The sequence below is a fragment of the Trachypithecus francoisi genome, unplaced genomic scaffold, assembly GCF_009764315.1.
Source record: "Trachypithecus francoisi isolate TF-2019V2 unplaced genomic scaffold, Tfra_2.0 Lachesis_group2, whole genome shotgun sequence".
Taxonomy (NCBI): Eukaryota; Metazoa; Chordata; class Mammalia; order Primates; family Cercopithecidae; genus Trachypithecus; species Trachypithecus francoisi.
The window spans coordinates 10,171,414-10,199,243 of NW_022681465.1; the positions used below are offsets into that span (position 1 = coordinate 10,171,414).

At 39.3% G+C, this 27,830-nt stretch overlaps 1 protein-coding gene across 3 annotated transcripts in view; it reads left to right on the plus strand.

The window, feature by feature from the left end:
* The window catches only part of MARCHF6 (membrane associated ring-CH-type finger 6), an 83,202-nt gene that overhangs the window by 5,784 nt on the left and 49,588 nt on the right, over positions 1–27,830 (plus strand). For all 3 annotated transcript variants that reach the window (XM_033178792.1, XM_033178794.1, XM_033178793.1), the window contains exons 2-5: positions 18,350–18,446; positions 19,302–19,375; positions 21,985–22,128; positions 27,505–27,577. In XM_033178792.1, coding sequence (XP_033034683.1) covers positions 18,350–18,446; positions 19,302–19,375; positions 21,985–22,128; positions 27,505–27,577 — 388 coding nt within the window. The remainder of the gene's footprint in view (positions 1–18,349; positions 18,447–19,301; positions 19,376–21,984; positions 22,129–27,504; positions 27,578–27,830) is intronic.

Here is a 27,830-nt window from a genome sequence, read left to right on the forward strand (position 1 = left end):
GTTTCATATGTGCCATAAATTGAGGTTTGTAGCTGTGGTTGCTGGCCGTTTCGGAATGATTTATCTTGTAAACAGACAGGTATCAATAAATATGTGGTACAGTGCTGTAAATGTATTTCCTCTTCCTTCCGATTTTCTTAATTTTTTTCTCTAGCTTTATTGTAAGAAGAAAGTATATAATATCGAATGCAGTGTATAATATATATTACAATACATATTGTAAGAATACAGCATATAATACAGTATGCAATACATATAATACAGTTTATGCATTCATGGCATAATTTATTTTTTTTTGCTTCTACACAGTTCATCTGTTTTTTTTAAATTGTTCCGAATTTCCAAAAAAATTTTCAATATATTTATTGAAGAAAAAAATCCATGTATAAGTGGACACATGCAGTTCAAACTGTGGTATTCACAGATCTGTACTCTAACTCATCTCTAGAGTACTCATAATACCTGGTATAATGTAATACAAAGGCCGGGCGCCGTGGCTCGCGCCTGTAATCCCAGCACTTTGGGAGGCCTAGGCAGGCAGATCACCTGAGGTCAGGAGTTCGAGACCAGCCTGGACAACATGGCGAAACCCTGTCTCTACTAAAAATACAAAAAATTAACTGGGTGTGGTGGCGGGTTCCTGTAATCTCAGCTACTTGGGAGGCTGAGACAGGAGAATGGTGTGAACCTGGGAGGTGGAGCTTGCAGTGACCCCAGATTGCGTCATTGCACTCCAGCCTGGGCAACAGAGCAAGACTCCATCTCAAAAAAATAAAAAAAATAAAAGTAATACAAAATATGTATTAATTGACTGTTTATGTTGTATTATGGTAAGGCTTCTGGTCACTAGTAGGCCATTAGTAGTTTTTGGAGAGTCAAAAGTTGTATGTGTGTTGGTTTTTTTGGGGGGGGGGGGGGGCAACAGAGTTTTGCTCTTGTTGCCCAGGCTACAGTACAGTGGCACGATCTCAACTCATTGCAACCTCAGCCTCCCAGGTTCAAGCGATTCTCCTGCCTCAGCCTCCTGAGTAGCTGGGATTACAGGCATGTACCACCATGCCTGGCTAATTTTGTATTTTTGGTAGAGATGGGGTTTCATCGTGTTGGCTTGAACTCCTGACCTCAGGTGATCCGTCTGCCTTAGCTTCCCAAAGTGCTGGGATTGTAGGCATGAGCCACCGCACCCAGCTGTATGTGAATTTTTTATTGTGCAGGAGGTTGGTGCCCCTAACCCTTGTTCAGGAGACTCCTGTATATGGAAGGATGTGCATAGGTTACTTGGAAATATTAATGCTGTTTTACATAAGGGACTTGAGCATCTGTGGATTTTGGTACCTGTGGAGTTCCTGAAACCAATCCCCCGGGTTTCTGGGTCTGTCTCTTTCCTGGTTGTTTAAGACTAGTTTCTGTTTGTCTTAAACTCAAATGTCTGGAAGCTGGAATCTCACTGGCTTATCTTGGGTCAGTTGCCTGTCCTTTTGATCCAGGTAGCTGGGTGGTGGTGGGAAAGGTAATGTAAGAATAAGAATCATGACTGGCTGTGTCCATTCTTGAGCTGGTAAGACAGTCCAAAAGAGATCTGCTACATTGCTCAATTAGAATACTTTTTAGACTGAAGTCCTGTGAGTGATTATTGCTGAGCTATCCTCTTCCAGACACCTACTTCCCATTTCTTCCAGGCCAGGCTTACTTTAGTGGGTTTTACTTCTCTCCCGTAAGGATATGAAAATCACTTATTTTTAGTATAATACAGGTAGAACAGAAAGAGTTCTTAAAAAATGAATAGGAAGTAAGACCCCCCCAAGGGAAAACTTAATAATTCAGACTATATTTTAGAATGCTGTTGCAGTAGACTAGATGAGATATAGAAGTTTACATTAAGGTAGAGGGAATGGAAAGAATGGAAAAGAAGAAATAGACCAAGGTAGAATTAATAGAACATAGCAATTGAAGAGTAGTATAAGGAGGAGGAGTTAAAAATGATTGATTTTCAGATTTTTTTCAAATGGGAGTGGAAAGAGATAAAGTAATTCAGTTTTAGACATTGTTTTAGTTTGCAGGGGCTGCTGTAACAGAGTACTGCAGACTGGGTGCTTAAGAGAAATTTATTTTCTCAATGTCTGGAGGCTGGAAGTTTGAGATAAAGGTGTTGGCAGGCCTGGTTTTCTTACGAGGCCTCTCTCCTTGGCTTGTAGATGATTGTCTTCTGTGTCTTCTTGTGGTCTTCTCTGTGTGTCTTCATGTAGTTTTCCCTCTATGTCCTAAGCTCTTCTTTTAAGGACGCTAGTCATACTGGATTAGGGCCCACTCTAAGGACCTCGTTTTAACTTAATTACCTCTTTAAAGATCGTGTCTCCAAATATACTCACATTATGTATACTGTAGGATAGGGCTTCAACACATGAATTACCGGGGGAGGGGGAATGCAATTCAGCCCATGATAGACATGAATTCTTGAAGGCTTGGAAGACTGAAGCATTCCCTGTACACTTATTTTTTATAACTTAACTTCATTATAATACCTTTTTTTTTTTTTTTGAGACGGAGTTTAGCTATTGTTGCCTAGGCTGGAGTGCAGTGGCACAATCTTGGCTCATGACAACCTCCGCCTCCTGGGTTCAAGCGATTCTCCTCCTGAGTAGCTGGGATTACAGGCATGCACCACCACAGCTGGCTAATTTTGTATTTTTAGTAGAGACAGGGGTTCTCCATGTTGGTCAGGCTGGTCTTGAACTCCTGACCTCAGGTGATCCACCCGCCTCGGCCTCCCAAAATGCTGGATTACAGGTGTGAGCCATCGTACCTAGCTATAATATCCTTTTTACTTTCCAGTCTCTCTCGTTCCCTTCTGTCACCTCTTAATGTATTCTGTAAAAATGGAGTCAGGTTAATAAAGTATAATTTACACACAAATTTACACTGTGTAGGGTGCAGTTCTGTTCTAACACTTTTGAAATAGAATATTGGAGATTCTATGTCTTTTTTGATTACTTCCCCATTTACCAAATATGGGGTACATGTCTACTATGTATCTAGGACCTGTACAACAATGTTTTCTGCATATTTCGTTTTTCCATTCCAAGTCTTGAAAAGTGCCAAGAGGCATTTCTGTTGAATAGAACAGTTTGAAGACCATTGATTTAGAGTAGTTTTCAAAGCTTTGTCCCAGGACCCCTTTACACTCTTAAAATTGAGGACCCAAAAGACTTTTGTTTATGTGGGTTATATATATAAAGATAGATATTTACCATATTAGAAATAAAAAATGAACACAAATTATTTAGAATATTTAAAAGTAACAATAAACTCAATATATGTTAATAAAAATAACTTTCTCTGGATTATTATAAGACAATTGGATTCTCATCTCTGCCTTTGCAGTAACTTTGTTAAATGTTTTGGTTAGTGTATATAAAAATTTGGCATCACACAGATATATAGCCTGAAAAGGGATGAATATTTTCAGATATTTGTATGTTCTTTGATATGTCAAAACTTGACAAGTGGTAGTTTCTTAATGTCGTATCTGAAAACATGTCAATCACCTTAAAAAATTAAATTAACTATTAAATTAAAATCCATTAGTCTGATAGTGTAGGATATAGAGTCCAGAAATAGATCCACACATACATGGACAGTTGATTTTTGGATAGAAGTGCAAAAGCAATGACATAAAATATAAAGGATAAAGTATAGTTTTTCAACAAATGGTGCTGAAATAGTTGAATAGCTGTAGGCAAAAACAAACAAACAAAAAAAAAACAGAACTTTGAGCTATAGCTTGTGCCATATACCAAAATTAACTCAAAGGGATGTTAGACCTCAGTGAAAAACCTAAAACTATGAAACTTCTAGGAGAAAATATAGGAGAAATTCTTTGTAATCTTGGGTTAGACCAAGATTTCTTAGGTATGACTCCAAAAGCATGATCCATAAAAGAAGTGGATAAATCTGATGGCATCAAAATTCAGAATTTCTTTCAAAATTAAAAAGACACTGTTAACAGAATGAAGACAGGATACAGAAAATGTGTCTTATAAGTGTAAGGAGCTTATAAGGGGCTTGGAGTATAGAAAAAACTCTCGGAACTCAGTAATAAGAAAACAAATAACTCAGTTTTAAAAATGGTCCACAGATTTGTATAGACACTTCACTAAAATATATATGTACATGACTATTCAGCATATGAAAAGATGCTAAGCATCGTTAGTCAAAACTATAATGAGATAGGACTTCACACCTACTAGGATGGCTATAATCAGAACAGGTAAGTGTTGGTGAGCATTGCAGAAAAATTGGATTTGTTCTTTTGTTACTTCATTTGTTACTGATAGGAATGTAAGATAGTGTGACTGATTTTGGTAATTCCTCAAAAAGATAAACTGAATAACCATATGACCCAGAAATTTCATTTCTCGGTGTATATCCAAGAGAATTCAAAAAATATATTCTCACAAAAACCTGTATATGAGTGTTCATAGCAGTATTTTTATAATAGCCAAATAGAAACAATCCAATGTCCATCAACTGGTGAGTGGATAAATGTGGTCCATTTGTAAAATGGAATATTACCCAGCAATACAAAGGAATGAAGTACTGATGCATGGTACAACTTGGATGAATCTCATAAACATTAGACTAAGTGAAATAAGCCAGTCACAAAAGAACATATTTTCTATGATTCTATTTGTGTGAAATGTCCAGAATAGGCAAATCTCTATGTAGAGAGATTAGTGGTTGCCTGGAATTGGGGAGAGCAGATGGAGTAGGAAGTATCCACTAATAGTTATAGGGTTTCCTTTTGGGATGATGATGATTTTTTTTTTTTTTTTTTTTTTTTGAGACGGAGTCTCGCTCTGCCGCCCAGGCTGGAGTGCAGTGGCCGGATCTCAGCTCACTGCAAGCTCAACCTCCCGGGTTTACGCCATTCTCCTGCCTCAGCCTCCCGAGTAGCTGGGACTACAGGCGCCCGCCACCTCGCCCGGCTAGTTTTTTTTTTTTTGTATTTTTTAGTAGAGACGAGGTTTCACCGTGTTAGCCAGGATGGTCTCGATCTCCTGACCTCGTGATCCGCCCGTCTCGGCCTCCCAAAGTGCTGGGATTACAGGCTTGATCCACCGCGCCCGGCCGTGATGATGATGATGATGTTCTAAAAGATTATGGTGGTGGTTGCGTAACTCTGTAAATATACTTAAAACAATTGAACTCTTTATGTTGTTGAACTTTATGACGTAAGTTATATCTCAATAAAATTGTTAATTAAAACTACTGTGAGATACCATTACATACCTATTAGGGTAGCTAAGATGATAATAGAAATGACTGACCATACCAAGTGTTTGTAAGGATGTAGAGCAGTTGGAATTTTCATACACATGCTGGTGGGAATGTAAAGTGGTACACCACTTCTTCTGGGGAGGAGAAAACAACCTTCCAGGGTACAGGTAAGCCAAGGTTGATGGGCAGGTATGCAAAGGGAGTTGGAATATCACTGTGAGTACCTGTGCAAGTCCTGGAGTGTGTTGGGTCCTCATCCGCAGGGCTGTATGAAGGTGGTCACTGAACCAAAACTACTGATGGTGTGGCAGGAGCTAGAAAACACCCCTTTCTTCTTTGATGTCCCTCCAGCACCCTCCACTGGCAGAGTTTAACTGCCCCTCGCAAAAAAAAAAAAAAAAAAAAAAAAAAAAAAGCTTAGTGTACCTATCACTGAACAGGGACTGAAAGGGAGAATTTGGAGTTGAGAAGGGGATACATGGATAACTAGCTCATTACTGCTGAAATTGTTGGAATCATTGCCTGTGCTGCTGAAGCTTGATGTTGCCCACCATGACTTACGCATCTGTTAGCAGGAGTCTGCAGTACCTGCCATTAGCTGCAATTGCTGGTTTTTAGAAACAAGTAGAAAATGGTTTCACTGTTTCCCTGCTTCTTTTTTGTTTTTATTTTTGAGATGGAGTTTCGCTCTTGTCACCCAGGCTAGGGTACAGTGGTGCAATCTTGGCTCACTGCAACTTTGCCTCCCAGGTTCAAGCAATTCTCCTGCCTCAGCCTCCTGAGTAGCTGGGATTAGAGGCACATGCCACCACGCCAGGCTAATTTTGTATTTTTAGTAGAGACGGGGAGTGGGGGGAGTTCACCATGTTGGCCAGGCTGGTCTCGAACTCCTGACCTCAGGTGATCCACCCACCTTGGCCTCCCAAAGTGTGAGATTACAGGTGTGAGCTACTGCACCCAGCCTCCCTGCTTCTTCTGATCTCACAGAAGTGCTTCTCATTGACAGACTCTAACTTAAGCCTAATTGGCAAGGAGGCCAGAAAGTGCAGTTTTCAGGCTTCCAGGACCAACAGTATAGGTGAATTTTTAATTTAGTAACGATAGTAATCTGGTGAGCTAAAATAAGTAAACTTTGGGGTACATAGAGAATTGGAATTTTTAAACAGTGCTTGCAAGACCTAATTCTCAAACCCACATACTTTGTTTATGGGTATACTCTGACCCTCAAAAAGGAAATTTTTTTGTAAAATTTGAGCAGTTAAACATTTTTTTCTGCCTGTAATTGTAAAAATAGCAATGAAACACTAGATACTTGGGGACAGGAAAGGAAGAAAAATTACCCATGTTCTCATCTAACCAATTACAGCGGCTGTCATTTTTTGCATTTTCTCCTTTAGGCTATGGTGTTTTTACCTAGCTGGAAGTAAGGAAGTATGGTCATTTAAAAATGTTATATTTCTTTGTATATTAGCAAATAGTGTAAATGTATGTGTGTGTGTGTATATATATATATTTTTCTTTTCTTTTTTTTTTTTTGAGATGGAGTTTTGCTCTGTTTCTCAGACTGGAATGCAGTCGCGCAATTTCGGTTCACTGCAGCCTCCGCCTCCTGAGTTCAAATGATTCTCGTATCTCAGCCTCCTGAGTAGCTGGGATTAAAGGTGCATGCTGCCATGCCTGGCTAGTTTTTGTATTTTTAGTAGAGACGGGTTTTGCCATGTTGGCCAGGCTGGTTTTGAACTCCTGGACTCAAGTGATCCATCCTGCCAAAGTGCTGGGATTACAGGCATGAGCCCCTGCACCCGGCCTTATATTTGCTATTTTTAAGGGACTGTATACATTCCATATAGTGAATGTGCACCATTTATATAGCTGTTTCCCTATTTTGGGATATATAGGTTATCTGCAGACATTTTGAGTAATGTTTTTAATATATTTTCAGAATTGTCTACTATAATTGTAGCTACCAATTGTAAAAACTTTAATTGATAATTACATATTAAAAATTCCTTGTTTACTTCAGGCAGATGAACAAGGTCAACATTAACAGTTATATGTGGCATACGGCCATGCTTATTACTTGAGACCGTCACTAGGACAGTTACTGCTGTTATTGAGACTGTCATTACGACAGTTACTACTGTTACTACTTAGACCGTCATTATGAGACTGAGTGAAGAGAGATGAATGTGGAAATGAAAACTTAAGACAAAAGAAACTCTTAAAGGAAGGGTTCAGGGGAAGAAAAAGAGGGCTTCATGCTCCTAGTGAGCAAAGGTAGCAGCCTACCTTCCACAGCCCTTTGTGTTTACTGGGTAGAAAGAGCAGGGGGGGAGGTGGTAACAATTGGTCAGCTGCTTAATTGATCACAGGTTCATATTATTACTAACAGGCTTCAGATGTACTTAATCATAAGAAACACTGCGCTTGTGGCGTGACTGCCCTCAGCATTCCTTCTGGGTGGCATAGGCAGTTTGTCAGTTTGCCAACATTCTGCATTTATGAGAACAGTTTGCTGTTTACTCTTATAGCCTGCAGTGGTATACTGAGTTGATCACCATCCTCAATCTTTCGGCCTCCAACAGTTACAAATCATGTTGATGGCATATCCCTTGATATGATATGATATGATAAAAATGCCACTTTATGTGATTTTTCCTTCCCAAAACCCATAGCCCCTAGTCTATTCATGAATCATGCAATTTCCAATAAAGGGACATTCTACAGTATACCTGACCAGTACTCCTTAAAATTGTCAAGGTCATCAGAAACAAGGAAAATCTGAGAGACTGCCTGAGTCCAGAGGAGCCCAGGGAGACATAACAACTAAATATATGTGGATCCTAGAACAGAAAAGGGACGTTAGGTAAAGACTAAGGAAATCAGAATAAACTGTGGATTTGAGTTAATGACAATGTATCAATATTGGTTAAGTGTAACAAAAGTGTAAAAATCCTACTACTAAGATGTTAATAGTAGGGGTATTGTGTGCTGGGTATATGGGAACTCTGTACTCTGGTCATATTTTCTGTTTAAATCTAAGACTGTTCTAAAAAGTGAAGTCTGCTAGTAATAAAAAATAATCCTTTGTATATTAGATTATCACTAATTTATCACCAGAAGGGAAGTGGAGAGATTTTGAAGTCTTACATCAAAGAACTTTCAAGATAGATAATAGCTTAAGAGTTATAACATGTACCCCAAAACTTAGAGTTTTATTTTTTTCTTTGTACTTAGGATAAATTATTGAACTGTACTCTTGGCTAGAAAAACTTTGATGGAATGGGCTGACTTCCACAGTAGGCTCCAATTTGATAACCTCCTCTCATTGGTTATTGTTTTCTTTCTTTCTTTCTCATCTCTTGGGCAATCTCCATAAGAATTTGAAAGATTACTAAGGATTGGAAGTTTTTTTTATTTAAAAACAAAAAACAAAAAAACACTGTTGTTTATTGAGCCAAGCTCTATGGTGGAATCTTTAAAAGGTATGTGTGTAAAGACATTAGGTATTCAAACACAGTAACAAAAATTCCTACAAGATTAAATAGAAATATCCCTTTGAAAACCAGGAAGAGCTTTTCCATATTGTTTCTTTTTCTTTTTTTTTTTTTTTTTGAGGCGGAGTCTCGCTCTGTCGCCCGGACTGGAGTGCAGTGGCCAGATCTCAGCTCACTGCAAGCTCCGCCTCCCGGGTTTACGCCATTCTTCTGCCTCAGCCTCCTGAGTAGCTGGGACTACAGGCGCCCGCCACCTCGCCCGGCTCGTTTTTGTATTTTTAGTAGAGATGGAGTTTCACCGTGTTAGCCAGGATGGTCTCGATCTCCTGACCTCGTGATCCGCCCGTCTCGGCCTCCCAAAGTGCTGGGATTACAGGCTTGAGCCACCGCGCCCGGCCCCATATTGTTTCTAAGTTGGTTTGCGTTCATAACAAGCAAGATGCATTAATTTTACTTTGGCGTGAGCAAGATTCATAATTTTACTGCATATGAGTCTGATGAGAGGGAGCCTCAATCTGCCACAGAACCTACTTCATGGTTTAAGTTTTAGTAAAGGACTTTAAGCTGAGCCCTGTGTAGACTTCACTCTCTTTTTGTAGCCTTGGCCTTGTTGCTCTGTTGAGATTTTGGGTGGTGGGATTGGAACTAGTATACAAAACAGGCTGTTCTTCTTTTGACTTTGTATGTTTGTGATAGTCGTACTTGCTTCATGTTTTTGCAAAGCTGCTAAGATTCTGTATAAAATAGGATCAGCTAAGTTACGTCGTAGTCACAAACTACCCTAAACCTCAGGAGCTTAAAGCATCAAAAGGTTAATCACTTCTTGGCCAGGCACATTGGCTCACACCTGTAATACTGGCAGTTTGGGAGGCCAAAGCCAGAGGATTGCTTGAGCCCAGGAGTTCGAGACCAGCCTGGGCAACGTAATGATAGTGAGACCCTGTCTCTACAAAAAATAAAGAAAAATTTAGCTGGGCGTGGTGCTGTGTGTGTGCAGTCCCAGCTGGGAGGCCGAGGCAGGAGGATCACTTGAGCCCAGGAGTGCTTTTTGTTTGTTTGTTTCTTTTCGAGATGGAGTCTTGCTCCATTGCCCAGTCTTGAGTGCAGTGGTGTCGTCTCGGTTTGCTGCAACCTCCGCCTCCCAGGTTCAAGCAATTTTCCTGCCTCTGCCTTGCAAGTAGCTGGTACTACAGGTGTGCACCACCATGTTCTTTAGTAGAGATGGGGTTTCACCATGTTGGCCAGACTGGTGTCAAGCTCCTGATCACAAACGATCTGCCCACCATGGCCTCCCAAAGTGTTGGGATTACAGGTGTGAGCCACCGTGCCCAGCCAGGAGTTTGAGGCTGCAGTGAACTATGGTTGTGCCATTGCACTCCAGCCTGGATGGCCTGGATGACAAAGCAAGTCTCTGTTTCTTAATTAAAAAAAAAAAAAACAAAAAAATTATTAATTTTCCAATGTGGGTGGAGGGGGAAATGCTTTTGCTAACTGTAGTCACTGAGGAACCCAGCTTGATGGAAGCTCCATCCCTTATGCATGCTTCCACGCCCGTTGAGGCAGGGAAAATGCAGTGTGATGAATTGTGTTTATTGGCTCTCAAACACTTCTACCAAGAAGGGATACTTGTCATTGTACCTCATATTTCATTGACCAAAGTAAGTTACATGTCCATGTCTAATTTCAGAGGTGGCAGGGAAGTGCAGTTCCAGCATATGCCCAGAAAGTGGAAAGTGAGAAATATTTGGTGACCAATGCTGATGATTTCCAGTCCCTAACAACATCAATTTCTGCCTGGTTGGATGAAAAACGTGCTTATTGGGTGTACACTTCAATCTACAGTTTCATTAGATGACATTTTAGAGAGGGAACAAGTATTTTTTTAATGTCATCATTCTTTCTTATTTGTTCTTTCTTCCCACATGTTTGTGTAGACACTACTGTAGAAGGGCTTTCTGTTTCATTTTTCAAGTTAAAGTATAATTCACAGTAAAATTTACCTTATTTAATACCTATTTTGACAAATACATGCAGTCATATAGCCAGCACAGTCAAGGTTCCATTATCCCCCTCCTCGCAAGTATCCTTTCCTTTACCCTTTTATGGTCAGATTTACCCCCATTTCCAGCCCCTGGCAACTACTGATCTGTTTCTGTCCCTATCGTTTTGCCTTTTCCAGAATGTCATAAATAGAACCATACAGTATATAGTCTTTTGAGTCTGGTTTCTTTAACTTAATATAATGTTTGAGGGTTATCCACATCATTGTTGCTTGTATCACTCGTTCATTTCTTTGTATTGCTTAGTGTTTTATTGTAGGGATGTACCACAGTTTATCTGTTACCCAGTTGTGGAATTCTTGAGTTGATTGTTTCTAGTTTTGGGGAATTAAGGATGAAACCATTATACATACTCACATAGGTTTTTGTGTGAACATAAGTTTTCATTTTGTCAGGTTAAATGTAAGTAGGATTTCTGGATTGTATGGTAAGGGTGTTTTTATTTTCATTTTTTTGCCCTTTCAATAGGTATGGGGGTATCTTACTGTGAATTTTTTTTTTTTTTTTTTTTTTTTTTTTGAGACAGGATCTTGCTTATCACCCAGGCTGGAGTACAGTGGTGCCATCATAGCTCACTACAGCCTCCAGCTCCTGCCTTAGCCTCCTGAGTAGGTAGGACTACAATCAGGCGCCATCATACCCTGCTGATTTTAACATTTTATTGTAGATATCGGGGTCACCCTACGTTTCCCAGGCTGGTCTTGAACTCCTGGGCTCAGATGATCCTCTTGCCTCAGCCTCCCAAAGTGCTGGGATTACAAGCGTGAGCTGCCATACCTGGCGTTTCTGTGATTTTTATTTTTATTTTTTTTTTTGAGGCGGAGTCTCGCTCTGTCGCCCGGGCTGGAGTGCAGTGGCCGGATCTCAGCTCACTGCAAGCTCCGCCTCCCGGGTTTACGCCATTCTCCTGCCTCAGCCTCCCGGGTAGCTGGGACTACAGGCGCCCGCCACCTCACCCGGCTAGTTTTTGTATTTTTAGTAGAGACGGAGTTTCACCGTGTTAGCCAGGATGGTCTCGATCTCCTGACCTCGTGATCCGCCCGTCTCGGCCTCCCAAAGTGCTGGGATTACAGGCTTGAGCCACCGCGCCCGGCGATTTTTATTTAAAAATTTGATTGTGGTAAAGTATATGTAATAAAATTTACTATTTTAACTATTTTTGAGTATATACTTCAGTGGCATTAAATACACCTTGCTGTGCAGCCATCACCATCTTCTTGTGATTTAAATTTGCATTTCTTGAATGACTTTAACATTTAAAATTTTTTATTCCTCTTTTGGTGAGTGTGTTGAGATCTTTTGCTGAATTTTTTTTTAAACCATTTTCTTTCTTTTTTTACCTAGCCCAGCACGAAGATGATTTTTGTTTTTTTAGTTTTCTTATTGTTGAGACCTTGATTAGCAAACGGACAAAGAAGTTGAACAGATAATTCACAGAGAGAGAACTTGGTAAACTGTGGAAATGTTCAGGTTGGCAGTAATAAAACTACTTTTTAATTAGGTGTACTACCTGTTTATGTTTTATCTTTATATTTCAGTAATATATGTTTTACTGGAGGGAGCAGTCTACTGTGCAAGTGGGAGAATATGATAAAGTTGGAGGAGCAGATAGAGTATTGACATTATGAAAAAAAACATTCAAGATAACCTGATTGCTTGATGAAGGTAGTTGGGAAGAAGCACGATACTGTCAAAAGGAGAGTACTTTTGGAATTGGGAGCTAGTGTTTAATCCTCATTTGGTGCTTGCTTGATAATTACTTGGTTCTCAGTAACTGAAATAGAATTAGCTATTCTTAGATTTCCAGCCAGTTTTCTGAAAGTGTGACAATTCAGTAATATCCTAGATCTCTTGCATACTGCCTTCTCCTTAGTCTTGAGTGGCCTTAGGTGTGTTATATTATCCTGCCCCTTTCAACCTCAGTTTCCCAAACTGTGGGATTGGTATTGTGAGGAGCAAATGATGGAATACATTCAGAGTGCTTAGAATTGTGTGTAGAGATGGTAGGTATATTAGTCTGTTTTCATGCTGCTGATAAAGACATACCTGGGACTGGGCAATTTACAAAAGAAACAGATTTATAATGTACTTACAGTTCCATGTGGCTGGGGAAGCCTCACAATCATGGTGGAAGGCAAGGAGGAGCAAGTCACTTAATAGGGATGGCAGTCGGCAAAAAGAGAGAACTTGTGCGGGGGAACTCCTGGTTTTCAAACCATCAGATCTCGTGAGACTTACTCACTGTCACGAGAACAGCACTGCAAAGACTTGCCCCCATGATTCAATTACCTCCCACCAGGTCCCTCCTACAACACGTGGGAATTCAAGATGAGATTTGATTGGGGATGCAGCCAAACCATATCAGTAGGTAATGAAATAAAGGGTAGTTCCTAACTGATGTCAAAGTAACAAATGAATGTTGTGCTTTTTTATACTTTTTTTTTTCTTTGAGGCAGTGGTTAGTCTTTTAAAACGTCTTCATTAAAGTTTCTAGTACATTATACCAAATAGAAATTAAAAGACATGCAAGTAGCTGCTGGCTGGCATCTATAGTCACAGCTATTCAGGAGGCTGAGACAAGATGATTACTTTTTTTTTTTTTTTTTTTTTTGAGACAGTGTCTCGGTCTGTCGCCCGGACTGGAGTGCAGTGGCCGGATCTCAGCTCACTGCAAGCTCCGCCTCCCGGGTTCACGCCATTCTCCTGCCTCAGCCTCCCGAGCAGCTGGGACTACAGGCGCCCGCCACCTCGCCCAGCTAGTTTTTTGTATTTTTAGTAGAGACGGGGTTTCACCGTGTTAGCCAGGATGGTCTCGATCTCCTGACCTCGTGATCCGCCCGTCTCGGCCTCCCAAAATGCTGGGATTACAGGCTTGAGCCACCGCGCCCGGCCAAGATGATTACTTAAGGCCAGGAGTTTGAGACCATCCTGGGCAACACAGTGAGACTCCATCTCCTAAAAAAATTAGCCAAATGTGGTGGTGTGCTCCCGTAATGTCCACTCCCCACAGAGATTTTAAAATAGTAATTTTTATTGCTGCCAATGTGAGTAGGCCAAAAAAAAAAAAAAAAAGACATAGAGACATGGAAGATCAAATGCCAGTTAATTACTTAAAATTAATTTTGAGACTATGAAAACATCATTTTGCATTTTGATGTTTTCTGTTCCATAATGGAGCAGAAAATTAATTTTCCTTTTCCTTATATTCTTTTTTTTCCTAAGACCCAATTGAGGGGGGAGAAAACCCACAGCATCTTAAAGATCTTTGTTCTTTTATCATGTCTTTGTACTATTGTTAGTGGATATAATGCTTTATGAAATGTGATCATTTCAGTAGTTTTATAAAATATGTTTTGACTTTAAAAGCATGTAGCAATAGTGATCGTTAATCCATTCATTAGAATTTTTTGTACTTCATTATACAATTGACTCTATGCGAAAATAGATACTAGGGAGATATTAAAGAGTTATTAATACTGCTTGGAAATAATGATATGTTAGAATTCCCTTTAGGATTTTTTTTCCCTACTTGAGACCTAACCTGTCATTGTTTTCATATAATCAAATTAAAGTAACATGTGGATTAATGCACTTGTTCTTCTTCTTGACAAACTCCTTGAAGAACAATTTTGGAAGTATTTATTAATTTGTTTTAAAATAACAGCACTCATTATGTGTTAATATAAATACTATTTTTCATGAAAATAACTATTCCAGACCCCCAAAATTGATGAGGAAAGTGGATTTGTTTTATATTTGCCAATCTCTTTAATACCTAGTTTAATGAGAAGCAGCTGGGTCTTTTAATCTCTAGCTGCATTCATTCTGTTGTCTCATATAGCCTCTAGAATATACCACTGCAAACTGGCAAGACAATAAGTGAAAAAGAAGTCTTAGGAGCTGGGCATGGTGGCTCATGCCTGCAATCCTAGTGCTTTGGGAGCTGAGATGGGAGGATTGCTTGAGGCCAGGAGTTGGAGGTTACAGTGAGCTATGGTGGTGTCACTGCACTCCAGCCTGGGTGACAAAGCAAGACCCTGTCTCTTAAAAAAAAAAAAAAAAAAAAAAAAAAACTTAAGTTGTTACTAGGATAGTAGTTGTGTCTTTGCATTCTCTGAGTGAGAAACTTGGGATCCCAGTTCTCTCCTCTAGGCCAAGCAGAGCCCTGGGGCTTGATTTTAGAGTTGTTGGGTTTGCTTAGTATGTTGTTTCTTGGTTTGTCATTCAGAAGGACAGGAGTCTTCTGAAAAATCAGTGCTCTAATTCATGTGTATGTCTGCATACTTCTGAGTGGAGATCCATGTCTCTCTCCCCACTCCACCTGTCCTGTTCCACCATTCGCTAGCTGGCCATCCACTTGGAGTGAGCAGTGCTTCCTGTGGGTGAGTGTACCCTGGAGTTTGCCATTGCTTTGGTCCCGACCACAGCTTTCTCAGGCCACGCAGGGCTAAGTTGCCTAGGTGGCAGTGTTTTGTATCATGAAATGAGCCCACCATGTGACCAGTTCTGTACCCATGTGGATATCACTCCATCTGTTGTCCTCGCATCTTACAGGCAGCAGCGTGCCAACAGGACTATCTTTGCCATACCCCAGGCCGTAGTCAATGGCCTACCAGTCACGATGTTCCTGGAGGGCAGTGTCCCGTGGGTGGGACACCCTTTGCCATGCTGTGGCTGCTATACCCTACTTCCTACTTGCACAGCCATCCGACTGTGGGCTAGGGAGCTCAGATCCTATGCCTGGGATCTGTACATCCACACTTGCACCCACCCTCCTTGGTAGATCCCACAGGAGTAGCACATGCCAGTCTCAAAGGTTAATCCACAGTGGTGGTGTGAATGGCTAGATGTGGGTTCAGCTCCTACATAGATAACTGGTTATTGTAGAACTGATCCACACCTGCGGCTGCTGTGACTGGTGATTCTAGGTAACCTAGATCAATCACATTTTCCCCCCACCCCCGCCATGGCCCTGTCACTCTTAGGTGGCCGTTATAGTGCCTGCTGAGGCGACCACTGTGACCAGGAATCTTAGTAATAGGGAATCTCAATTTGGTTCTGCAGAGAGAGCCTGATAAATTAATATCCTGTCTAAGGAACGCAGCAGGCGCACAAATTACCCACTCCCAACCCTGGAAGATAATGATTAAAACAACACAGAACTCTTTCAAGGCCCCGTAGTTGGAAAGAGTCCACTTTAAATCCTTTAAAGAGAATCTATTGCAGGGCAAGCCTGGTGCTGGCAGCCACGGTAATCCCACATTCAGTGTGGTGTGCTGAATTTGTGGCCGTTAAAATGCTTGTTCTTGGATCTTAGGTGCTGCTGGGGTCCATTACAAGAAAGTCCATGCCTCTTGCCTTTTGGTACCTTACGGGCTCTTGCCTGAGTTTCCCTGGAGCTGAAGTGTGCACTTGAAGAAAATTAGGGTTCAAAGTAGCGTGAGCTGCCTGGATACTGCTGGTGGGAATCATGGAATGGGAGTGTGGTTCTATTTTGTTTGTGTCGAAACTTTGAGGAAGCTGATTAAGCAGGGCAGTTGGGGCATTAGTATTGCACCACTAGGACTCAAATTGTGGGCCGGTAGTAAGACTGATCATAGTGAAAGCTTTTGCCAAGGATGTTTTCATTAACCAAGGATGAAGGTGAAAGTAGGAAGTTTAAAGAAGTTCAGGTCCTGTGTAGTTACGAACATAAATGTGATGTTGACCACTGCATTAATGCTCATGACCCACTAGCAGCTTCCAGGAAACCAGGGGAAGGTCTGTGTTCAAAGCTGAATCTGAAAGGCAACAGCAGTAGAGATGGCATAATTCTGCTCATCATGAGCAACCTTACCTGCTTCCAGCACAGACAGGATTGTCCCATTGATAGTTGTTCTGTGGATGGGGGTGCATGGCTTTTCTACTCGATGAAGAGATTTGACTGGTAGTTAATCGATAACCAGGAAGACTAGCATGCTAACCAGTTAGGCGAGCATTGAGCATCCCCCGATTCAAACAAATGACATTCAGCCATCTGAGATTGAGCAGTTACACTCTGGATCGCCCAACTGGTTAGCACACTAGTCTCCTTGGTTATCTAGTCACCAGACAGATCTCTCCACCAGCCTAGAAAAGGCATGCACCCCCACCCACAGAAGAGTAGCCACAGGTCTGTGATGCTCTTAAATGCCTGGAACCACGCATTACACTGCTCTCAGCATGTGCTCATTTGAATCCGATGGGTGCCAGAGACCCATTAAGTCCATTAGTGATGCGGATCGGGATTGTAGTAATTCCTTGTTAAGGAAGAATTCCCCGTGAGAGAGCAGGCTGAAAGTATGCATTAAGTTTCTGCCCATTCTCCCTGGATAGGCCACTAGGGATTGGCTCTTGGCCCTGACGCATACCTGAGAACGATCTAAAATAAAAGTTATAACCAGGGTTCCCTAAGTGGACCCAGGTAGGAGCTTTAGAGTGAGATTGCCAAGGATCAGTAGCGGTTCCTCCACCGTTGTGCTGCTTCGGGGCCACTCTAGGCAGGAGGACAGGCAAATGTGCCCCTAGAGCCTCGTAGTGCTGGGCATGAGGGGTGGGCTGCGGTCCAAGGACCCCTTAGCGCTGGACTCCTGTCTCTTCTGCTTAAGGTGGCTTCCGGCTCATCTCTCTGTGGCCTGGTGCCTTTGTGGCTTTGGGGTATCCCCTCCCCCAACCAGTCCTTAAAGTGTGTGTGTGTCTGTCTACTTCACACTCTTGTGGGGTGGGGCGACATGAAAAGCATGTCTTCTAACTGCTGTTACTGTGGTGAGTCCTCAGATGTGTTTTGTGGAGTTTAGGCTGTTAGGACTTTAAACCATTAAATTGTTAAGACTGGAGGCCAGGCACCGTGGCTTACGCCTGTAATCCCAGCACTTTGGGAAGCCGAGGTGGGTGGATCATGAGGTCAGGAGATCGAGACCATCCTGGCTAACACAACGAAACCCCGTCTCTACTAAAAAATACAAAAAATTAGCCAGGTGCTGTCGTGAGCGCCTATAATCCCAGCTACTTGGAGGCAGGAGAATGGCGTGAACCCGGGAGGTGGAGCTTCCACTGAGCTCCGTTGCACTCCATTGAGATCGTGCCATTGCACTCCAGTCTGGGTGACAGAGCGAGACTCCGTCTTAAAAAAAAAAAAAGACTGGAGTTTAAAACTGTTAGGATGCCAATGGTGACCTGATTTTACGTATTTCTATTATTTGTTGTGGAGAGTGCAGTTTTAAATAAAATCATCTGTTCCTGTTATTTTCAACTTTGGTTCATTTAAAAACTGTCATACAAAGGAACAACTTTTAATACATTATTTAGGAAGTTTTTTCGTTTTAGATATACACTTGAATCGCAACTTAATCACAACTTTCAGTTCTCCATGCTATTAATGTTTTGTCAAGTGATAGATTCTTGCTTTAATGTCCAATATTTTGGTTTATGCTTGTCTCTTATTTTTTTAAAAATGTTATAAGCAAAGGAAATTCAATTTTCCTTTTTCATTGACAGACATATGTAGAGTGTGTCGGTCGGAAGGAACACCTGAGAAACCGCTTTATCATCCTTGTGTATGTACTGGCAGTATTAAGTTTATCCATCAAGAATGGTAAGTCATGCTTTTAGAAAGTTGTGTAAGTCTGAGCTTCAGTTTTGTCATGTATACGGTAACAAGGATTATTTCAATGTACTTTCTCTGTAATTATTTTTAAAATTTTATTGTATTGTCCTGAGCACAGGAAACTAAGAAAGCCCTTTTATTGTAAAATTTCAAAAATTTGGAAAAGAAATTATCCATGAATTCTTAATACCATGGCTGTTATTTTGGTGTATCCCCTTCCAGGTACATGTGATTACCCATTGTTTATTTCTACCATGGAGAGCTTATTTTGTTCTCCGAAAGTGTTATGATTTTCTAGTTTTGCTTGGCATAATAGTAGCTTACATTTATGAATAACTTTTTGCCAAGAACTATTCTTAGTGTTTTGTACATCTTAACTCACTCAATTCTTATAAGAAAACTGTGATGAGGTAGAGTGTTATTATTATGCAGATGAGGAAACTGAAGCATAGGAAGGTTAGATAACTTGTCCTAGGCCACATAGCCAGCCAGTTAGTGGTAGAACCAGAATGCAGACTTAGCTACCAGGTACCAGTATTATCAGACCAGGATTAAAACTGATGTTGATGCTTGGAGATTCTTTCATATTCATTTTGCTTTGAGGAAATTACAGTTTTGGTTAATTGAACCTTTTTTAATGGTAGAAAAATGTGTTGTTTTTATGTCTAGCTGTTGTAGTTTTTTATTTTTAGAAGGTGGTTACAAACAAGAGTATTCTAAATTTGAAAATTTTGAAACTAAAAGCTCTGTGATATGTACATTTTTAATAAAAACAATGTTTTCAACAAAATGTAGGTTTCTTTGTTGTAAACACTGTACTTATGAATCTGTTTATAATTACAGCTTAGTTCAGTGGCTGAAACACAGTCGAAAAGAATACTGTGAATTATGCAAGCACAGATTTGCTTTTACACCAAGTAAGTTCTTTAGACCTTTTCACTGCATTTGTTTGGTTATCACTCGTGGCATAAAGGTGTTTAGATCAGTTGACAGAGGAAGGGGGAAAAAAGTGTTTAAGTACTTTAAAGCAACTATTTTCAGCTTGATTGTCTTTGATAGTAATAGGAAGTATTGGTATTTTATTTAGGAAAATATTTTTTAAAACTGCTCTCTTTTATCACATACATGTTTGAGATTTAATTTGTGGGTTTTTTTTTTGTCTTTAAACATTTTTTTACTTTTAATTATAGAAAAGTTCGAACACATGCAAAAATCTAACAAGTCCACGTGTACGCATCACTTAGTTTCAACTCATAGCCGGTCTTGTTTTACACATGCTCTTGTTCCCTGCCTCTTTATCCTTTTATTTTTTCTCCATTATTTAAAAAATAATTCTACCATTTATAATTTCATCTGTCCATATTTCAGTATGTATCTCTAAAAGGTAAGGGTTCTTTTTCAAAAATGTAACTATAATACCATTATCCACTTAGAAAAATTAATGATGCCTTGATTTCATCAGATATTCACTACTCTTCAAATTTGGACTATATTTTGAGTTAAAGTTATGTAGGTTAGAATAATAGCCATAAAACTTAAAAAAATAAAAAAAGAGTTGGGGGTGTCTCACTGTATTGCCCAGGTTGGTCTTGAACTCCTGGCCTCAAGCAGTTCTCCTGCCACAGCCTCCCAAAGTGTTGGGATTACAGGCTTGAGCCCCATTGCCTGGCCAAAGTTTTAAATTACCGTTTTTTTCATGAGACTAACTTTTAAGGTCAGTATTTCATAAGCCTTTATAAAATATTTTGCAACCTTTAAGGTTTTAACTATAATTCCTGTGCCTATTAATACTTAATATGCTTCATCTTAAATAAGTAGAGGACTGTGTTGGCAGATTATTAAGTATTTGAAGCATAATTTTTCATTCTGGGATCCCCTACATTGCCTTCCCTTACAAAGGATTTTTGTATTTTAGGTGTGTGTGTGTGGTTTCTTTTAAAGCATCTTGAGCTTCTCAATATAAATGCTGTAAATTAGTGTTTTACTTTGTTTTTATTTGATGAGTATAAATGATTAAAGTTATTACACTTTCACTTTTGGAGCTGTATATTCATCTAAAAAAGTCAATTCTGTTATTTTGTAGTCATTAGTTTTCTGTAGTACATAAAAGCTGTACAGCTTGTCAAGATTCATAGGAAACTAAGACTAAATAAGTATCTTCATGAAATTCAGTTGATAGGAAATACGTGGCCTTTTACTTTGAGGCCAAAAGAAGCTTTTTTTGTACATTTTAATTTTCATTTGATAGTTATATTCTCTATTTCTTTTATGTTTTCCAAAAAACCTCTATTATTCCTGATTTTAATGACTTGCTCTTGTATACCAGATATCCTATTGAAGTCTATGATCTGTGGGCATGTGTCATTAAAAGTTGCTATTTGTGGCCAGGCGCTGTGGCTCACGCCTGTAATTCCAGCACTTTGAAAGGCTGAGGCAGGCAGATCACCTGAGGTCAGAAGTTTGAGGCTAGCCTGGCCAACGTGGTGGAAACCCTGTCTCTACTAAAAATACGAAAATCAGCCAGGCGTGGTGGCAGGCGCCTGTAATCTCAGCTACTTGGGAGCCTGAGGCAGGAGAATCACTTGAACCTGGGAGGTGGAGTTTGCAGTGAGCCGAGATCATGCCACCACACTTCAGCCTGGGCGACAGAGTGAGACTCTGTCTCAGAAAAAAAAAGTTGCTATTTGTTAATTGTTTATTTCTCAATGTTTATGGGTGCGAACCGTTTTGTGATAGTGCTCTTAAAAATTTTAGATCATTGCTTTTAAACCCTGATATATCATAATTTCTTGTTTTGGGCTTACTGGAGAAAGAAGTGTTTGTTTTTCCTTTATGTTCTTTCCGAGCTACCTGTGGTAGAGCTTTTTAATAATAAGCAGTGGTTTTTTTATTGGAGCCATATTAAAAGGGAATCCTAAAATGTGGCAGAACCTTTCTTTTTCTGAATGTGTTGAGCCACATTTCGCAGAGTAGTGGGAAGATCTGAATTTATCATTTGAAATTTTAAGTATTATGCTAACATTGGGAAAGTGGCTAACAAATGTCAGTGGGATGTTTGCTCCCACGTGAAATCATCTGCCACAGACTGTTGTGCTTTTTGAGTGCTATTTAATGCTTATATTTGGGGGAGTGTTGATGGCGTGTTTTCGGTTTCATCTTTTGCTCCTGTTTGCTTTACTATATCTCTTATAGTTTGGGAAACCAGATGATAATATTGGTTGAATGTTAAAATATGTGTAAATGGGCCTTGTATGAAGTTTATGGCTATTTGCAAGGGATGTGAACATCTGTTGAACTTTTTTTTCCTGCTCAGAGGCCTTTGTTGATTTCCACGGTTCACACGTGATTTGCCTCATAAATGACTTCTTGGGTAAATGTGATATTGTAACTATTCGTTTTATTTCTTTTAATAAGAAAAAAATTAAGCACAAGGCAAATATTGAAAGTTTAATGTCTATTTTATATTTATGAATTAAGCTATTTTCAAATCTTCATGAAATTTTAAGTACTTTTTTTCTGCTGATAGTTTATTCTCCAGATATGCCTTCACGGCTTCCAATTCAAGACATATTTGCTGGACTGGTTACAAGTATTGGTACTGCAATACGATATTGGTTTCATTATACACTTGTGGCCTTTGCATGGTTGGGAGTTGTTCCTCTTACAGCATGTGAGTATTCATGCCTCTTATTGGAGTTATTTAAACATTGCATAACTACTTGATATTATAAAGCAATATTACATCATATTATTATTTGATGTTTAGTTATTTGATGTCAGAATGTCACGTATTAGGAAAGCCTTATTTAGAAGATGTTCATCTGAACTAAGAATGAGTTTAATAGGTCAGTTTCTTGAATGAATATGGGAAAGAACACAGCATACAGAATGGCTAACCATGTAAGTTCATGAAAGCATTGAAAAAATCAAATCATAACTGGATTTGAAGTATACTAGAGCTTTCAAGGACAGCAAAAGACGGCCGGGCATGGTGGCTCATGCCTGTAATCTCAGCACTTTGGGAGGCTGAGGTAGGCAGATCACGAGGTCAGGAGTTTGAGACTAGCCTGGCCAACATGGAGGCTGAGGCAGGAGAATTGCTTGAACCCAGGAGGCGGAGGTTGCAGTGAACTGAGATCGCACCACTGCACTCCAGCTTGGGCAACAGAGCAAGACTCTGTCTCGGGGAAAAAAAAAAAAGACTGCAAAAAGTGAATTCTTTTGGGGTTCCGCAACCCTCCTTTAAAAAAATACTCACATGGCCGGATGTGGTTGCTCATGCCTGTAATCCCAGCACTTTGGGAGGGTGAGGTGGGAGGATCACTTGAGGTCAGGAGTTTGAGACCAGCCTGACCAACATGGTGAAACCCCGGCTCTACTAAAAATACAAAAATTAGCCGGGTGTGATGGTGTGCGCCTGTAAGCCCAACTACTTGGGAGGCTAAGACAGGAGAATCACTTGAACCCGGGAGGCAGAAGTTTCAGTGAGCTGAGATCACGCTACTGCACTCCAGCTTGGGCAACAGAGTGAGATGTCGCCTTAATAAAATACAAATAAAATTAAAAAATACTCATACATGTAATGGTCCTAAATAATTGGGAGGCTTATCTTTCAGATACAGGAGGCTCTTTGGGAGGTTGATATGCTAATCAACCCCCCTAATCAATCCAAAGAATCCTCTTGGATTCTTTTTGTTCTTATAGACATGGAGAGAAGTATGTAGTATATGGGTGGCAAAGTATGTAGATAAGATTCATTAAACAAAATTTTAAATTAGCATAATTAATATCTTCATGTCTCCTTAAAATATGGTAAAATAATGTTGATTACCTATGGAAATGAAATTCTTGGAAGATACACCAACTAGCAGAATATAGGTACTGTTGAAGTGTGAGTTAGCTAGAAAATTGTATGAAGGAATTCTCCCAGGATGAAACTCAGAGGGACAAAGTAGTTATGAGAAATAAATACAGAGAAATGGAGGCTAGTCTAGTTGTTTCAGTATCTGTCTAGTAAGTAGTTCCACAAGGTAAAAGAGACAGTGGAGATGAGGAAAGACTTGGTGTCTTTTAGATTGAAAGAGAAAGCTGACCATGGTAAAGGAAAAGTCTGATGAACCTAGACATATTCTCAAGTTTTCCAGAGCTGGGTAATGTGGTGATGGTGATAGAGGTATAGAGATTGTGTGCTTCCAGATTATCCTACAAAGTAAAGAAAATCAGAGTGGCGTCAGACTTAAAATTAGCAATGTTGAATGCTAGAAGACAGTGGAAACTCAAAATTTCATGTTTTTGAACCTAAAATTCCCTTCCTGCAAATTACTGTCAGATGAAGGACAAACTACAGATGTTTCAATAGATGTGAAAGATTGGAAAATTTACCACCTTAAACCTTTTTGAAAAAACTGAGGATATACTCTACTAAATGAGCAAGGAATCAAAGAGAGAAAGATGTGAGATTCAAAGAAGTGTTTCATATAGCTAAGTCTCGATTGTTAATCTACAATATTTAATAGTTTTTGGGTAACAGCCTGGAACTGAAATTCCAGATGATCTTAACGTGGGAGAAATTGTGACAGGAAGATAGAAATTCAAGCTTTTAAAATTGCTTATCTCATTTGTGGGTAGATTATAGATGTTCTAGATGTAAGTAGAAAAAGAGAGCATAACTGTGCATTAAAAATGTAGACTAGACTCACAACTACCCAGAACTAGACCCACAACTACATTGTTTCATTATTAATGACAAAAGTGCCACCACAGATCAGTGGAAAAAAGATGGTTTTTTCGGTAAATGGTATTGCAACAACCAGATGGCCATACAGAAAAAAATGAATCATATTACCTCAACCTAACCCAGAAATTAATTTGAGATAAAAGCCTGAATATGTAAGTGTTTTTTTTTTTTTTTTTTTTTTTTTTTTTTTTTGAGGCGGAGTCTCGCTCTGTCGCCCAGGCTGGAGTGCAGTGGCCGGATCTCAGCTCACTGCAAGCTCCGCCTCCCGGGTTTACGCCATTCTCCTGCCTCAGCCTCCCGAGTAGCTGGGACTACAGGCGCCTGCCACCTCGCCCGGCTAGTTTTTGTATTTTTAGTAGAGACGGGGTTTCACCATGTTCGCCAGGATGGTCTCGATCTCCTGACCTCGTGATCCGCCCGTCTCGGCCTCCCAAAGTGCTGGGATTACAGGCTTGAGCCACCGCGCCCGGCCTGAATATGTAAGTTAAAAAGAAACTTCTAAAGTAAAATATAGGAGAATAAGCATAAAAGAAAATATTAGTAGGTTGAACATAATTAAAGTTAAGAACTTTTGTTCATCCTTAGACACTTTTAAGAATAAAAGGCAATTTAATTCTGGCACTCAAAAAAAAAAAAAAAATTGAAAGGCAAGTCAAGCCATGGAATGAGAGAAGATATTTGCAGTATACATATCCAACAGAGGACTTGTATCTAGAGTATATAAATCAATAACAAAAGGGCAAACACATCTCAGTTAAGTAGTGGACAGAAGGTCTGAACAGGTATTTCTGGAAAAATGGCTAAATATACTAAGCTCTCCATATCTGTGGGTTCTGCAATGCTGACTGTGGAATTTAAGCATCTGTTTATTATTGAGGAGATTCCTGGAACCCATTCCCCGTGGATACCAAGGGACGACAGTAGCCAATAAACACATGAAAAAGTGCTCAGCATCATTAGAGAAATGCACAAGGAGGATGACTAAAAATAAAAAGAGTAGACAGTGCCAAATGTTGCTTAGGATGTAGAGCATCTAGAACACGTGTACAGGGATCGAGGAGGAGTGCATATGTTATAACCACTTTGGAAAACTGTTTGGCAGTATCTGCTGATGCTAAATATTGTATACAAATGCCTTATGATCTAGCAGTTCCATTCTTGGGAATATAACTAACAGAACAAGAAGTTTCTGTTCACTAAAGGACATATGTATAAGAACGACCACAGCACTTTTATTAATAGTACTTAAAAACTGAAATCAGTCAAATGCCTATTAATAGTAGAATGGATACATTGTGGTTTATTCATGCAATGGAATACTACATAGCAGTGAAAAGGAGCTGACTATTGTGACATGGAATAACATGGATGAATTTTGCTTCTTTGACAGAAAACAAGCCAGGCACAAAATTGTGTGATTGCATGTGTGTGAAATTTTAAAACAGGTTAAATTCATCTATAGTGATAGAGATCTGAATAGTGGTTACCTTTTGCAGGGGCTTTTGCCTCAAAAGAAGCTTGAGGGAGCCTTCTGGGGAGCTGGAAGGGTTGAACATCTTGATTTGGGTGGTGATTACCCGAGACATATATATTTTAAGAATTCACCCATCTGTACACTTAAGATTTATGTAAAATGTAGTTTATTAAAGACATAACAAAACTCAAAGGCAACGGCTAGAAGACTAGAAATAGGATGAGTAGGAAACAGCAAATAAAATTTGGAAATTTCAAACAAAGGCAGGAAAGGAAGGGAAGGCGGAGGAAGGAAGTAGGGAAATAAATACGTCTGTAATCATTAGAGATTAGATTTCTCTGTTACAAGAGAGAGCTTCATAGATGTGTAGGTATAAAACTTGCACTACTACAAGAGATAAATACAAAGCACAGGTTAATGCTAAAGAGATACAAAAATAGTTTTGTTAGCAAATGGCTAACAAAAAGCCAGAGCAATATTAATCAGCCAGATATCATTCAAATGCACTAAATGGGACAAAGCATTATATTTCCTATCAATAAAAGGCATAATCCACTAAGAAAATAGAATTAAAAAACTTTTATACACCAGAAAACTGGCCGTTGAAATACATAAAACAGTCACAGTCATAGTGGAAGATTTACATGCCTCTCTGAAATCAGTAGATGAAATAGGTAGAAGTAAGGACTTACAAGATTTAACAGTTATTAATCACAAGCTTGATTTCTGTTCTGACTTGTTTATATACAGATATGCACAATTTAAATTACATCACACGATACATATTCTGTAACTTGTCTCTTTAGCTTAGCATCATATCCTGGCGGTCTTTCCATGTAAGTGAGTGTTCTGCTGTCTTTTTTTTTTTTTTTTTTTTTTTTTTTAACGGTGCACAGCACTCTGTAGTAAGAAGGCCTATTGCATATGAATTCATTTACCTATCTAAACATTTGGTTTGTCAGTTTTACATTGTTACAAGCATACTTGCGTGAGTATTTTATAAACACATGTAAGTAATTTTTATTACAGAAATTCTTTTCCTACCTTTCCATTTTGACTTGGTTTTGAAAACAGCCGTTGAAATCACGGAAAATCTGCACTGAAGTCTCTGATACGAGGCTATCTAGGGAATGCTTAAGCTAATACGCAAATGCTGGTTTGAAAGAAAGCCTCAGGTTTTTATTCTTGTGCCCCATTTTCAAATCTGTGGTCTGTTATCTCATTCTGTCTAGAATTCTGCCTTCCTGACTAAAAGACTTTCTGCCTTGATAGCAGTACATTCACCCAAACTTTGTCTTTCTCTAAATGGCCAGAATTTAGAGTAATATATTCTGTATTTTAGAGAACCTCTGAATCTATGCTTTTAAAATATTGATTGTCAGGTTGCCATTTATGGCATTGCAGTACATACTGTACTGAAAAATTCTCTTAATTTCAAAGACTTATACTTCCAAAACCTGAAACATTTTATTGTCATGAGCAGACTTAATGAATTTTGGAATTCTAGAATTTAAAAAATTCTTTATAATTTTGGAGATCTTTACTTTAGATTTTGCTTTTCAAATATCTAAGCTCATTCAATTAAAAAATAAAAAGTAAACCTAGAGAGAATCTAAGCACTAAACATGATTGTGTAACATTTACTCTTCATTGTCACTCTATTTGTGCTTGACCATGTTTTTAAAAATTTAATATTTTGAGACTTAGGCTTGTAAAGACTAAATGTTTATTTCAGTGGCATTTGTGGTGTTCCACTTTACTTCTGCTTTCTTGAGCAGCTATATGAGTTCATGATGCGAGTTGTGACTGTATGCCATCATGCTCTTTTTCGGTAGGCCGCATCTACAAGTGCTTGTTTACTGGCTCTGTGAGCTCACTACTGACACTGCCATTAGATATGCTGTCAACGTGAGTATTGAACCTGTGTGATGAATGTTGCATGATGTAGATGATGCTTGCTTTTGTCCTTGCATATTTGTTTTTATTATAATTTGTACATTCTTCTGTTTTGAGAAAAAATAATTTATGTCTATTACACTAACAGTTTTAGCTGCAGTAGAAGTAGCTGATAAATGTAAATGACATTTCTTTTAAAACATACCTGTTTCATGGGACTGTTTAGTAATGATGGGGTGACTTTTCTTTCTTTCTTTTTTTTTTT